The sequence below is a fragment of the Giraffa tippelskirchi genome, chromosome 3 (assembly GCF_054371585.1).
Source record: "Giraffa tippelskirchi isolate mGirTip1 chromosome 3, T2T-mGirTip1v1.2.pri, whole genome shotgun sequence".
NCBI classification, from domain to species: Eukaryota; Metazoa; Chordata; class Mammalia; order Artiodactyla; family Giraffidae; genus Giraffa; species Giraffa tippelskirchi.
Window position 1 is genome coordinate 9557565 of NC_137277.1, and position 15383 is coordinate 9572947.

Consider the following 15383-nt stretch of genomic DNA (forward strand, 5'->3'; position numbering starts at 1 on the left):
CAGATTCTTAACCACTGGATCACCAGGCAAGTCCACCCACCCCTGTGTCTTTGTAGGGGCAAAGCCATCTCCACACTCTTGCCACAAGAGCATACACTCCTGGCTGAAGGCAGACTTTCCTTGCTGCCTGGGGGCGCTGTTATATGCTGAATTGTGTCCCCCTGATTCACATGTGGGAGCCGTGACCCCCAGCACCTCAGGATGTGACTGGATTTGGAGAGAGGGCTTTTCAAGAGGTGGTTAAGGGGGGCCCTAACCCAGTATGACTGTTGTCCTTAGAAGACATGAGGACACACGTGAAGTCGGCCATCCAAAGCCAAGGAGAAAAGACTCAGAACCAGCCCTGTTCACACGTGGATCTGGGACTAGCAGCCTCCAAACTGGTGCTTTGTTAGGGGGTGCTTCCCTGATGGCTCAGTGGGTGAAGAATCTGCCTGCAATGCAGGAGACACAGGAGATGTGGATTCAACCCCTGGGTCGGGAAGATACCATAGAGAAACAAATGACAACCCACTCCAGGATTCTTGCCTAAAAAATCCCACGGACAGAGGCCTGGCAGGCTATAGTCTGTAGGGTTGAAAAGGGTCTGACACAACTGAGCGACCAGTTTTGGGCCATGCCAGCCATCTCGGTGGATGTGAGTGGAGGTCAGTCTGGGTCCTGGCTGAGCTACCCCCGTGGCCTGAATTTGTACAAGGTGGGGATGCCCACTACCCCCATCTCATAGATGAGGAGAGTGATGCCTAGGAGAGATAAGTCACTGGAACTCTGGCTGGTCCGACTGTCCAGAGGGGGCTACCCCTGCCACACCTGCCGACAGTGAGGAGGCAGGACAGTAGGGAGAGATGTAAGACAGCACTTGCTTTTTCCCTTTCTCTGCTCCAAGTCTCAGAATTGGGAAACCCTTCTACTGCATCTCGAATGGCCCACACCTTTCGAGGCTGTGGGCAGGCATTGTCCCCAGTGCAGTACAGAGGTTCTAGTGATTTCAAGAGAGACAGGTGATGGCCAGGGCCACTCAGGCTTTATGTGCACAGCACCACCTGGAGGTCTTGTTAGAAAGCAGGTCGGTCTCAGTGCCCAGGGCAGCCAGACCTGAGCTCTCAAATACCTGACCTGCTTCTAGGTAACGTGGATGCAGATCTGTGGGCCCATCCCTGATTCGCAGGGTTCAAGGCCACTCACACAAAGTATGGGAAGCAGGCATTGTTCCTCCTGAGTCCTCCCCCCAACCACGAGGCCTGGGTGCACCCACCTCTTCCACAATGGCGATCAGCTGGTCCACAGGCGTGGGGCTTATGTCCCCGTAGACCAGACGTTCCTTGTAGTTGTCCTTGCCGATGGTCTCGGGTCTCTTCTTGATGAAGTACATCCCTTTGGACTTGAGGGAGGCCGGGAAGCCCAGGCAGGGTATGATCATGCCGGCAGGGTTGAGCGTCAACACCAGAACCAGAACATCTGGCTTCTCGAAGAAGTCGGTGAACAAAGCCATGTTCTCTTCCGTCCCAATCATTTTACTCCACTTGTCCGGCTTGAACTTCAGGATGAGGGAAGTGACACTCTCCAAATACTCCAGTCTGACGTCCGGGGGAATCGTCATCTTGACGTCAGCTTACACCTGTTACAGGAACAGAGACACTGAGGCAGTGGCCACCTCCTAGGGAATCTTTACTTCCTACCCATCATTGGAACCATCTGAAATGCCCATTCTGACCGATCAAGAAAGAAAAGGATCGTCGTGAAGACACGGTTTCCAGCTGGGGGATGGGGTGGGGTACCAGGAGCCTGGGTGCTGCTCTAGCTGGACGGCTGCCCTCTGCTTGGTTGTAGGTGTCACGGTGGAGCAGGGCCACTGGGCAGTGTGTCTGCTTGTGTTCACTGTGACCGTCAAGCTAATAGGCTGGGAAAGGTAGAGATGGCCCCTGGGGAAAAGGCAAGGATCATCGCAACAGTGTCTGAAGGGGAGAGGGTGGGGAAGGGAAATGTCACGAAATGAAGTGACAGAAGGGCCTGGAGGCAAGATCCCGGGAAGATGACATCACACCCCCAGGACGCCAGACAGAGGGGGTCAAGTTCATGTTCTCCCCATCCTAACAGCAGCCACAGTGTACCCCAACGTTTGCCCTGCTCTTTGGCATCCCTTCTGCGCCCCCCAACCCCCATCATGTGCCCATAAAGGGATTTCCCCATGGACCGCCCAGACACCGCTCACATTCCCTCTGGGAGAATCCCTTGTAGCTCTCTTATAGGAACAGGGTTAACTGGAGAGCTGGGGGGGGACCCCCTTGAAGCCCCAGAGAACCAAGACAAACGAGGCATTCCTTGTGAGCATGAAATTTAAAGGGATGCTCCAAACCCTGACTGGCCACAAGCAGGAAACAGGGCACCTTCTGGGGGGTGGGGGGTGCGGGGAGGGTAACGGGGCTACTGTCCACCAGCACCTGGGCTCCACCTCTGTCCTCTTGAGCCCCCTCAGCTTTGCCCGTGAGCACAATTCTTGGCCACTCACCAGCTGACAGCAAACAGCTCCTCAGGTAGCTAGCAGAGCCAAGAGACTGGCAGCTCTTCCCAGACCAGTAAAGGAAATGGCTCCCGTCCCTCGAGGGGTGCCAACTGCCATGGAACTTCTGCAAGTCTCCTGGGAACTGGGATTCTAGAACTTTCTTAGGATCTGAGTGACCACTGTGGTGTGGCAAAGGAACAACTGTCCATCACCCACCACAGTGGGAAAGGCTCTAGGACTGAACAAACTTTGCCTTTGAACTAGAACATTTAGTTCATTTTCATTTCATGAAATTACAAATGTATCAGGACTTAAATCTATTGTCTTACTATGTGTTTATTTGTCTTACCTTTTCCAGATTCCTTTTACTTTTTTTTTTTGTCTCTTCTAGTTTAATTTTGATTGTTTCATTCCCTTCCCATTATCTTGGCTATTACACATCTTGCATTTCCTAGAGGCACATAGACATTATAACATGTATCCCGACTCACACTAGAATCATACTCACTGAAACCTGATAATGAAAACAATTACCCATTTACAATAGCATCAAAAAGAATGAAATACTTAGGAATAAATTTTCAGAGAAGGGCAAGGCTTTTCTGACCCACCAGCAGCTGAGGCAGAAGCAGGGTCCTGGTTCCCACTGTTGACACCAGTCGATTCTGCCTCCTTGACATCTCTGGACTGGTCCACCTTCCTCTGTGGCTACTGCTCTCTGGTCCAAGCCTCTGTTACCCCCTCCCCCACCCCCTGGTCTATGGACACCCTCTCTCCTTCTCCACACCCCTTCTCGTCCCCAGCAAGTCATCCTCCAGAGCACCTTTCAAAAGACAACTGTCACGCCAACGCCCGCTTAAAACCCATCAACAGCTGGCTTGCACCACTTCCCTGTCTTGACACGATTGCCCTCATGCTCCAGCCACCCTGGCCTTCTTCCAGCTCCTCCAAGACACCTGCTCCCCTGAGGGCCTTCCAGCCCCACAGAGAACCCTGCACCTGTGTACTCTTCCTCACCCTCCGACACCAAGCTACACATCTTTCCCGGCCAGGGTCTCCCCTGGACCATTCACTCCCTCGATCTCTGCTGAGCACCCCGCGTTGCTTTGTGTCACCATGACAACTGCAATCAATCAGACACTAATTAAGCATCAGTCATCCGCTTCCCCCATTCCTAGAGCCCATCCCTTTTGATGAGCACTGCCACCCCAGGACCTGGCCCTGTGCCTGACCTGTGGGAGGCCTTCAGTAAACATCACTGAAGCAACAGAGACTCTGATAAGTCCTGCTGTTTAACCTCATCTAACCCAGTGTTTCCCCTAACGTAGTTGAGTGTGAAACTCTTCTCTCCTTTAAGCTCCATTACTCTTCTGAGGAGCAGTTTGAAATCCTAGATCATGATTCTAACTGATCTGTATTGTATAGTACATGGAACTCTGCTCAATGTTATGTACCAGCTTGGATGGCAGAGGGATTTGGGGAAGAATGGATACATGTATATGTATGGCTGAGTCCCTTCGTGGTTCCTCTGAAACTACACCAACATTGTTAATGGGCTATACTCCAATACAAAATGCTTTTGGTGTTAAGAAAAATTCTAACTAGTCCAAATTCCACCAGAATTGTAGTCCTCAGAGAGCATGCATCCCAAGGCACAAAGGACCAAACGTCAGATGGTGAAATAGTGGAGTCAGGCAGACCCCCCTTTTGGCTGTGACACAGCCTGGGGCTCGGGGTGGACGCCCTGCCTGGCACGGAGGAGAGACTCAGGAGGGGCGTGGAGAAAGGTGCTTCCCAGCGGGTCTTGCCTGAGGTCCCACCTGAGCGGAGAAGCCAGGACAGGACTCCCGGGTTCTAGGTGGAAGCATTAGCTTTCGCTCTGTCCACATGGTGGGGGAAACAGCGGGCCCTGGGGAAATGCCAGGCGGTGGGAGAAGCTTCCTGACTGGGAAATGCATGTGGGGCCGAGCAGTGGGTGACTGGCCGGGTCAGCCCCTCCAGGGCCACCTGCCGAGGTTTGCGGCTTCCTCACTTCCTTTGCTCTGACAGTCACAGCCGGGGCGGGGTTGGGGGGGCGTGAGCTGAACGGCTCACCCTCTACTTACAGTCCCCAGGGAGTGCTTCCTCCTGCTGAATCAACTTGGAAGACAAGTTTCCACCATCATGACCCATCATTAAATACAACTGGCAGGATGATTTTCCTCGGCTGGGGATGCTCGCGGGGGGCGGGAGGCCGGGCCATCTGGGTCTCATCGCTGTCCCCACAACACGCAGCCTCCCCATGTCTGCTTTGGCGCTGTTCCACGTCCTCAGGATGAGTTCCCGCCAGAAGGGCCAGGAGGACGGGTGGCTTTGTCCTCTGTCCAGGCGCATCCTTGCCCCTGGCCTTGGGCAGGAAGAGAGAGCAGAACCCCGCGGCCAAGCTGGCCCAGCGGGGACCTCAGGCTTCACGAAGCGGGCAGGGTGGCCTGAGAGATGTCTCTGACTCACAAGGTTTCCGAAGGTCACTGCCAGGCCAGGCAGCCTGGAGGCCTGGGGTCCTCTACCCAGCGAGCCCCAGGGTGATGCCCCACATGGGGCATGGACGCACCCAGATTCCAGCCAGGCTGCGAAGCAGAAGGGTTAGTGGGAGGGTTTTGCAGCCCAAAGGCTTCTGCCTGCTGGAGGAAGGGGGTGGTGGGTGGGGCTGCTCATGGAAACACGTGTTTGACTGATGAGCCTCAGGGTCAAAGGAGTACTATGCTGATGAGAGGCGGTAGCTCCAGGTTTTATTCAGCCCTGCTGTGATAGAGGAAAAAGCTGTGCTCACCTCCGAGGGCAGCAGAGGCAGCTGGGGGTTTACAGACAGGGAGCCATGCGGAGTCCGTGGGTGGGGAATTGCTAACAGGAGGCCCTGGGGGAGGGTGATTCTTGTTAAAGGCAGGCCAAGGAGTAGACATCAAAGATGAGGATGAAAGAGCTTGCTCCAATGCCAGGGGTGGGGGGTGACTTAGCAGGATTCTCTGCCGAGACTGGCTTAGGCAGGTCCTGAACCAGGCCTGGGGAAACCTGTCTGAAGTTTGGTCAAGAAGAGCCTTTGCCTGAGTTCAGCCCGAGGATGGGCTCCGAGTCTGGGGAGCAGGCCAAGCTGTGTCTCAAGCTCCAGACAGAGTCCCTTGCCTGCAACTCCGTCTGGCGGGAGGGGGAGAAAGACTCATGGCTCATAGGTCCTGGCGGATACAGGGCAGGGTGAGCCGGGGCGGGAGAGAGCGATGTAACTCCAGGCTCTGCCTTTATTAGGGTTTGAGGGAGGGGTGTGTGCGGTTTTGAGGGGTCCCTCGTGGGCTAACTGACGAAGAGGAGAGAGGAGAGATTGGGTGCAGGAAGCTAGAGGTGGGGTCACGAGCGCCTGGTTACCCAGGTCCTCCAGGGCCTCTGTGGTGTGGGAGGAGGCAGGACATCCTACCTGAATGTTCCGCAGGTGCCTGTGCCACGCGGCCGGCAACATGTTCATTCAGGATGGACGTCTTTTGAAGCGGATGCCTTGGCGCTCGAAACCTAATGTCAGGCATTTACACTTCCGATTCACCTGGGACTCGTGCCCGGTCCCTCCTGCCAGCTCCCCTTCCAAACTGCCGTGGTGGGTGCACAGTGCACCTCTGACACGCGCTGGCCTTGATCTCAACCCAGCCATGTCCCGGGAGCGTCCCAGGCTGCCCACCCCCTGCCTCCTCCTCCCCGCCTTCTCCTCCTCTCGTCACACACCCACTTAATTTAGCCTAAGAATTGATGGCACCTGCGATCTCTTTTTATTAAATTGAGATAAAACAGTGAAAGTGTTAGTTGCTCAGTCATGTCCAACTCTGTGCAACCTCATGAACTGTAGCCTGCCACTGCCCATCTGGTTCATGGGATTCTCCAGGAAGAATACTGGAATGGGTTGCCATTCCCTTCTCCAGGGGATCTTCCCGACCCAGGGATCGAACTCGGGTCTCCTGCATTGCAGGTGGATTCTTTACCATCTGAGCCACCAGGGACACCCAAGATAAAATAAACTCCCTGTTATTTTCACTAAAAACAAACAAAAGAACCTCTTCAAGCCTTTGATTTTTGTTCCCCTCTTTCGAGTGTGGTCCTCACAGGGGGTCCCTGGACTCGCAGCATCAGCATGCCCTGGGAACCTGTTGAGGATGCAGGTGCTTGGGCCCACCCTGACCTGCTGAAGCAGGAAATTTGGGGGCAGCGGGAGCCATCCGAATTTTAACAAGCCCCCAGGAGATTCTAATGCACACTAGAAGTTGAGAACCACCAATTTAGAGTAGAGTTTTGGTCTCTGTTTAGAGTAAATCCATTTGAAGCAGCCAATTCTCCTTAGCTATGGAGCCCTCCTGTATTTCCTTTCATTTTGGTCATGCTCATTTGAGGAGAACCCACCCCCAGGGCTTGAGTCTTCTTCAACAAGCCCACTGGTTACACGGGGAGCAGGTGACTTGAAAACAATGCTTCTCCCAGTGGCTGTGCAGTGGAATCACCTGGGAAACCACCCGAACTCAGGGTTCTGGTCCCACCTCCAGGGGTCAGGGCCAAATGTCTGGATGTTCACAGCTCCCCCTTGGTTCCAAGTGGGAGCAGGTGTAGAGTCCTGGCCCAGGAGGGGAGTGCCCCTCAGAGGAGAGTCTGGCCACCTGCGGCCCATTGTAGCGGAATGTGTGCCTGTGTTAGTTGCTCAGTTGCGTCTAACTCTTTGCATCCCCATGGACTGTAGCCTGCCAGGCTCCTCTGTCCATGGGATTCTTCAGGCAAGAATACTGGAGTGGGTAGCCATTCCCTTTTTCAGGGGATCTTCCTGACCCAGGGATCAAACCCAGGTCTCCTGCATTGCAGGTGAACTCCTTACCATCTGAGCCACCAGGGAAGCCCCACTGTAGTGGAATACTCACTGACAAACTAGAACTTTGGGTGGGCTAAGCGATAAGCACTGTCGCTGCGTGGCAGGGCTCATAGCAGAACCGTACATGAAGGACCCAGAACCGTGAGTTTCACCCCAAAAACCTTGCAGTTGGACTTGTTCATGCTGTCTCCCTCAGGGAACATACCTTGGATGTGTCTTGCTGTCCTTGCAGGAGAGGTCCTGTGAGGCCCCAGGGGCAGTACCAGGCTGGTGGCCTCTCCCTGCCACTCTCCTACTGTCCTTGTCTCCACTAATTAACTGCTCATCAATCACACTGGCCACTCGGGCTCACTTTGTATTTGGCCGGGGGCGTTCAAGGACAGGCTGCTTTTAAGAGGCCCAGCATCCTTCCAACAGCTTCCAAAACATTACAGCTTAACTTCCACCCGAGACCTGGAAATAGCAAGTATTTCTTTCTTCAAAAGACAAAGACTTCTTTTGAAATATTAAAAAAAATTAAATTGTGTTCTAGAGTAATTTCCTCTTCAATGACTAGGTTTATAATATCTCATACTGGAAAACAACATCTCCAAGGTGAAAGTCAAGGACTCTAAGTAGTAAATGGGATTCGAAACACCAGCAAAAAGCTACAAGAGGATGGCTTTCTCACTGCAACATGCCAGCCCTCTCACATGATCTGTGCTTCCACCGACCACTGTCCTGTTTGCTTGCAGACTCAAGTCTAACTTCCAACTTCAGGGGATGGAGAGAGAGACCTGGGCCCTGGGGGCTAGGCCTTTGTTGGAAAGCCTTCTCCACTTTGTTTGCAAAACAAAATGTGCTTTGAATGTAATGAGTCAGGAAAGAAGAATTTGATAGAGGCCTGGAAATGAAATTTCCTGCCTGTGGTTGGACTCAGCCTGTCTGTCTCTAAATCTAGCCCAAGGGCATTCATTGTGCAGAGACCAGGCTGTCTCTGCATCTCCCAGACTCCTCGGGTGGGGACAGGTCATCCGGGAAGCAGGGTGGCTGCCTGCACAAACAGGGTCGTGGAGACTAGCCTGCAGTGTTGTGGATGCCATCCATCCCTGACTCCCTCTCTGGTCTCTGCTGCGACAGGGGGATTTGTCACCTATGACGTGTCCCCTCCAGCCTGGCCTCTGTCCCTGAAGACTCCTTAAACAAAAAGGAACTGTAAATTTCAATCCTTTTGATAGGGACAGAGTAAAGGGACAAAGTAGGTAACTAAATAGTTAACTCCATTAAGGGGTGAAAGGAAAAATATGGTGTTATAGCCACGCGTTCCGGGAAACAAGCTCACTCAGAAGGACGATGCAGATAGTGAAGTGCAGTTTATTACACCAGCGGGCCCAAGGCAGAGTATCCTCTTAGTCAAGGACCCGACCAGCATTTGTGAAAATCTTTTATACCCCATGTGTACGTGTCTGAACCCACCACCCCAATTTCCTTGTGACTTACATAAACAAAGGAAAGGTAAATACAATCACAAGAACCCCATTATGTGTTCAAACAATCAATTATCAATAAGCCCGAGGTGACAGAAAAAATTTATGACCTGTCCGGAGGTAGGGGGATTCAGTTCAGTTCAGTTGCTCAGTAGTGTCCGACTCTTTGCGACCCCATGAATCGCAGCACGCCAGGCCTCTCTGTCCATCACCAACTCCCGGAGTCCACCCAAACCCATGTCCATCGAGTCGGTGATGTCATCCAACCATCTCATCCTCTGTCGTCCCCTTCTCCTCCCGCCCCCAATCCTACCCAGCATTAGGGTCTTTTCCAATGAGTCAACCCTTTGCATGAGGTGGCCAGAGTATTGGAGTTTCAGCTTCAACATCAGACCTTCCAATGAACACCCAGGATTGATCTCTTTTAGGATGGATTGATTGGATCTCCTTGCAGTCCAAGGGACTCTCAAGAGTCTTCTCCAACACCACAGTTCAAAAGCATCAATTCTTCGGCGCTCAGCTTTCTTCACCGTCCAGCTCTCACATCCATACATGACCACTGGAAAAACCATAGCCTTGACTAGACGTACTTTTGTTGGCAAAGTAATGTTTTCTTTTAGGCGATGAGTAACCTGGATACGATCTTCAAGGTTCCCCTGTCCGGAGGGGGTCTTATCCTTCTCTTGTCGTTTCCACAGGCACTAAGCACAGAGTTCAGAGTCCATTAGAGAGGTGGCCGAACATGATCAGCACAAATGGGCCTAAGATGGAGTCCAGGCCCTATGAATTCCTTCTTCAATGGGAGACTCCTATAAGTTAATGACTGCTCAAGAAAGCAGGTTTGTCATTGTTGTTCCGTCGCTAAGCGGTGTCTGACTCTGCCACCCCATGGACTGCAGCACTCCAGGCTCCTCCATCCTCCACTATGTCCTGGAGCTGGCTCAAATTCATGTCCTCTGAGTCGGTGATGCTAGCTAACCATCTCATCTTCTGCCACTCTCTTCTCATTTGCCTTCAATCTTTCCCAACATCAGGATCTTTTCCAATGAGTCAGAACCACAACAAACCAAGAACCACATGGTCTAGCAATAAAACCATGCAACAGAAATACGAGACATACCCCGAAACAATAAAACAACAGTGGCATGAGACCCACATCCTGCCCAGTAAGGTCAGTAAGTTAATGATTCCTAGGACATGCTCCTCTGTGTACTAAAAACAAAAACATAAGGAAAAGATGATATTATACTGAAACCTGAGTTATTTACCATACTTTACTATATATTGCTGCCTTTTTGCTCATCTCCACTGCATCATGGCAGCCCCAGTTTGACCATGTAGGGACAAGAAAACTCCCTTGCCCAACGTGGAGGAGGAACTAATGATGAAAGCTTGATGTCTGCTCAAGAAGGAGGAAGAAGGTGGTCTTTATCCCCTCCTTACTTTTCTTTTGATTGTAAAACTATAGGGACATCCCTGGCAGTCCAGTGCTTAAGACTCTGCAATTCTAATGCACGAGGCATGGACTCAATCCCTGGTTGGGAAACTAAGATCCCACTTGTTGTGCAGTGTGGCCAAAAAATAAATAAAATTGGTAGGTTGGTTGGTTTGTTGTTGTTTTTTGCCTAGGCTCTCTCTTTTTCGAAAATTTGTTGTTAATTGTGCTTTACAATATTGTGTTGGTTTCTGCCATACATCAACATGAATCAGCCAAAGGTATACATGTCCCCTCCCTTAAAATTTTTAAAAAATGTAGCTACTAAGTTCTCAGCTTGGCACTCCCTTGCCAGCCCCCTTGTATCTCTCACAAGCATTCTATACTAATAATCTCTTTCCTTCCCTGTCACCCTGCTCAGAGACAGAGGAACCTATGCTCTATTGAGTACCCAAGCATCTATCATCATTAGCATTGTTAATTGTATTTATGTAGGCTGTGCGGGGTCTTCACTGCTGTCCTCCAGCTTTCTCTGCTTGGGGTGGGAAGGGGCTGCTCTTTGTTCGTGCTTGGACTTCTCACTGCAGGGGCTTCTCTTCTTGTGGAGCGCACGCTCTAGGCACCAGGCTTCAGTACTGGCAACTCACGGGCTCTAGAGCACTGGCTCAGTAGTTGTGGAGCACGGGCTTAGTTGCTCTGCAACATGTGGGATTTTCCTGGAACAGGGATCAAACCTGTGTTCCCTGCATTGGCAGGTGGATTCTTAACCACTGGACCACGAGGGGAGTCCCCCAGGCGTCTCTGTTGGTGGAAAAATGCTAATAAGAACCCCATGTGGCCATGCTGGTGTGCCTGAAACCAAGGGGCTTCCCAGAACTTGAGACTTTCTGAGAGAGACCCGGACACACTCAGATCAGTGGGTCACCTGATTGCCAGTAGAAGTGACATGGCTGTCCAGTTCCCGTGGACTTGTCAGGAACCCCTAAGAATTCCCTGATGGTTCTCAGAGGTGTCTGAACTTTCTCATGACCCCACCCATTTTGCAATCAGTGAAGCCAGGGTTGGAATCTGATTTTCCAATTCACCAAATGCTGTTGGTTTGTCCAATCAAGGGACCACTTTAATTGCAAAGCTTTATTTTAAGGTCTTTAAGCTTGAGAGCCTCCTACCTGAAGGGTGGTCCTCTGATCAGACCACCTGGGAAACAACTGGAAACAGTCTCCAATCCCACCCTGTAACTCCATCAGAACCTGCAATGTCACCATGTCACCTCATCCGGTGGCTCGGACGGTAAAGAATCTGCCCGCAAGACGGGAGACCTCAGTTCGATTCCTGGGTCGGGAAGATCTCCTGAAGAAGGGATAGGCTACCCACTCAAGTATACATGGGCTTCCCTGGTAGCTCAGACGGTAAAGAGTCCACCTTGCAAGACCGTCATTAAAGCCTCGCTTCCCGCTGCACCTCTTGTCTCCAAGTCCATTCCTTGGGTGCGGGCCAGTGAGCTTTATTTCCCACAAGGACAAAGCCCTGCTCCAGAGATGGGGAGGTAGAAATGGAGAATGTGTGGAGGGGTGCTGGAACCATCACTGGTCTTATTTAAAGACACAGAAAAATGCAGCCACTATGGAAAACAGTATAGAGATTCCTTACAAAACTTAAAATAGAGTTACCATATGATCTAGCAATCCCACTCCTAGGCATATGTCCAGAGAAAGTTCTGACTGAAAAAGGTACATGTCCCACAGTGTTCATGGCAGCACTACTTACAATAGCCAAGACGTGGGGCTCAGCCCTCTCTGAGGGTCTGGCTCTGAGAACACTCACCAGCTCCTATCCAGCGTCAGCCCCTCTCTTCAGCTCATGGGCTGATGCTCTGTCTTTTCTTGCATGAATCTTTTGAGGCCAGTGCTTCTGACCCCACCATACAGATGGCATGGGCCGGGAAGGGCATGCCAGCCCCTACATGGTACTGGGAGTTGTGCCCTTGTCACTGTGAAGACCGAGGTACATCCCGAGCCCCTGCAGACTGTAAGGTCCAGAGCGATGCCCCTGACACTCTGGGCTTCACTTAGTGCAGCCTCTGAGATCTACAAGCTGGAATAGCTTCCTTCTGCTGCCCCCTTACCTAGAATACCTGGTCCCTGAGTCCTATCTGCAGGGCCCCCCACAACGTCCAGTTGGTCTCTTTGCCGCTCCTTCTGCTTAGACTGAAGGAGATGACTTTCCCGTTTTCTACGGGTGTGGCCTCTCGGGGACAGAGCTGGTCTCATCACCTGTGACTCACAGGCCTTCTAGTTAAATAGGTTCCTAAGAGGGGAAAACACAGTTTTGTGCTATGCTGGGAAATCTGCAGTTGGCATCCATGGAGACTGGGTTTTCTGAAATACAAAAACCCTGAGCTCTCGACCACTCTCAGTCTTACCAGGAATTCAGAGAGGCAGGCCTGCTGCAAAAGTTCCCTTCAAGTCCCCAGTTCACGTTACTGGTCCTGGGGTACACCTTTTGTGTAAAGGACCAGATAATATAAATAGTTTACGCTTTGGAATCTGGATGGTCTCTGTGGCAACCACTCAACTCTGCCATCGTAGTTCTGAAGCCGCCACAGATGGCATGTGGATGGTGGGTGTGGCCATGCTCCCATAAATGTTACTTCTAGGACTTCCCTGGTGGTCCAGTGGTTGAGAATCCGTCTGTCAATGCAGGGGACACAGGTTCCGGAGGATTCCACATGCCACGGGGCAACCAAGCCCATGTGCTATAACTGCTGAAGCCTGAGCCCATGCTTGTTATGCAACGCGAGAGTAACCCCCGCTCGCAGCAAATTAATACATTTTTTAAAATAGTTACTTCCAAAAACACTCAGAAGGGCCTGATTTGGCTTTCTAGCGGTGTGGCTGACCTCTCCGTAGAGAAAGAAGGGGAGATATTAACCAGCTTGATTTTCTTTTTCATGAGTTCAAGAGCCCTCAAGAAGGGGCAACTCAGGGAGGCCCTGCCTACTTCACTTGGCTGGGGGACATGCTTGACCACCTGCCCGCAGTACAAGTGTTTGTTTGTGAATTACATTCATGTTCTATATTACTGACAATATTCTTTGTGATGGGCTTCCCTGGTAGCTCAGTGGTGGAGAATCTGCCTGCCAATGCAGGAGACAGGGGTTAGATCTGTGGGTCAGGACGAACCCCTGGAGAAGGAAATGGTAACCCACTCCAGTATTCTTGCCTGGGAAATTCTTGCCTGCAAAAGAGTCAGACAGGACTTAGCCACTAAACAACAATACTTTATGAAACCTACAAAAGGAAATGTTTACAAGGATAACAAAGACAAAATGAACCATTTAAATTTTTAAAAAATCTAGGTGTATAAGAAACTTTGTAATTAAAGGTACTTTTAAGAAATCAATTACAGCTGAAAGTTATAACCATCACATTACATTAACCTCAGATGGAGCTGATTTTACTGAATTGCTATTTTGTTTGCAATCAGTGACTTGTATCGCTGCTGCTGCTGCTAAGTCACTTCAGTCGTGTCCGACTCTGTGCGACCCCATAGATGGCAGCCCACCAGGCTCCGCCGTCCCTGGGATTCTCCAGGCAAGAATACTGGAGTGGGTTGCCATTTCCTTCTCCAGTGCATGAAAGGGAAAAGTGAAAGTGAAGTTGCTCAGTTGTGTCCGACTCTTAGCAACCCCATGGACTGTAGCCTACCAGGCTCCTCCATCCATGGGATTTTCCAGGCAAGAGTACTGGAGTGGGGTGCCATTGTCTTCTTCGGAGTTGTATTGAAGAATACAGAAATAAAATATCTTCATAAAACAAAACAAAATACCGACTAAACAATTCTTGATTTGAAGGTCTTGAGTTTTTTCAAGTATTTTTTAAAATTGAGGGGTTTTTGAAATTGAGACACAAATAACACACAGCATTGTATTAGTTTAATGTGTACCATGTGATGATTCAGATATATACACACAGAGACAGACAATGAAACGATGGGAGCTTCCCAGGCGGCCCTAGAGGTAAAGAACCCATCTGCCAATACAAGAAATGTGAGTCGTGGGAAGCCCCAGATGCTGCCTTCTTGATAAGTCCTCACATGGTAGAGGCTAAGAGCAAGCTCTCAGGTGTCTTTACTTATTAAAGCACTAATCCCACCACGAGGGCCCCACCCTCCTGACCTCACCTAACCCTCTTCACCTCCCAAAGCCTCCACCTCCGAACACCATCATCACACTGGGGGTGAGGGCTTCGACATATGAATTTTGAGGGGACCCCATTCAATCCATAACAGCCAGGAAGACAATTGCAGAGATAGAATGGGATCATAAAAAATAATCTAAAAGAAAGCAGGAAAAGAGAACAAGAGAACAAATGGGACAAGTTGAAAACAAATAGCAAGATCGTGGGTGTCAATCCATCCTATGGATGAATATATTAACCACCTCCCACTCCAGCACAAGTCAGTCCTCAGCCAAGAGTGAAAAGGTCAGGGGCAGAGGAAGGACCACGGAGAAGCCTTTTAGTGGATGAGAGACTGAAGTTACAATTTAGACCTTTGGGCGTTTTATAACACAAAATGAGACACTTCTGATGTGGAAAATACCCCACAGAGCTATGGAATCTGCCCAAGGAAACACAGAGCTTTAGTGAAACAGGGGGGCTTCCCAGGTGATGCCATGATAAAGAATCCGCCTGCCAATGCAGGAGACGCAAGAGACTCCGGTTCAATCCCTGGGTAGGGAAGATCTAGAGGAGACGGCAACCCACTCCAGTATTCTTGCCTGGAAAATCCTATGGACAGAGGAGCCTTGTGGGCTACAGTCCATGGGATCCCAAAGAGTTGGACACAAGCATAGCATAGCAGTGAAACAGGGGGTCACGGCAGAGAAGGCGCAAGAATACAGGACAGCCCATGTCATTACAGACCTTAGGCTGGGAGACACCAACCTGTTCCTTATCCTAAAGATCTGAGGGTTCCTGAGCTCAGACTTGCAGACAGGACCATCTCCCCTACAAGGCGAATGGGAAGGCTTGCCAGTGAGGAGCAAGGCTGATCTGATGTCATTTCCACCTGGGCTTGCCAAGCAGATGACATGGAAGGTTTCACAAG

At 50.8% G+C, this 15383-nt stretch overlaps 1 protein-coding gene across 3 annotated transcripts in view; it reads right to left on the reverse strand.

The window, feature by feature from the left end:
• DNAH17 (dynein axonemal heavy chain 17) overlaps window positions 1-2648 on the reverse strand; it is a 94701-nt gene extending 92053 nt beyond the window's left edge. For 2 of the 3 annotated variants that reach the window (XM_081575683.1, XM_081575682.1), the window contains exons 1-2: window positions 2510-2648; window positions 1256-1618 (exon numbers count right to left, since the gene is read on the reverse strand). In XM_081575683.1, coding sequence (XP_081431809.1) covers window positions 1256-1600 — 345 coding nt within the window. In that variant the 5' untranslated portion in view covers window positions 1601-1618; window positions 2510-2648. The remainder of the gene's footprint in view (window positions 1-1255; window positions 1619-2509) is intronic. The other variant, XM_081575684.1, reaches the window with a different exon arrangement.
• Window positions 2649-15383: the final 12735 nt, after the last annotated feature.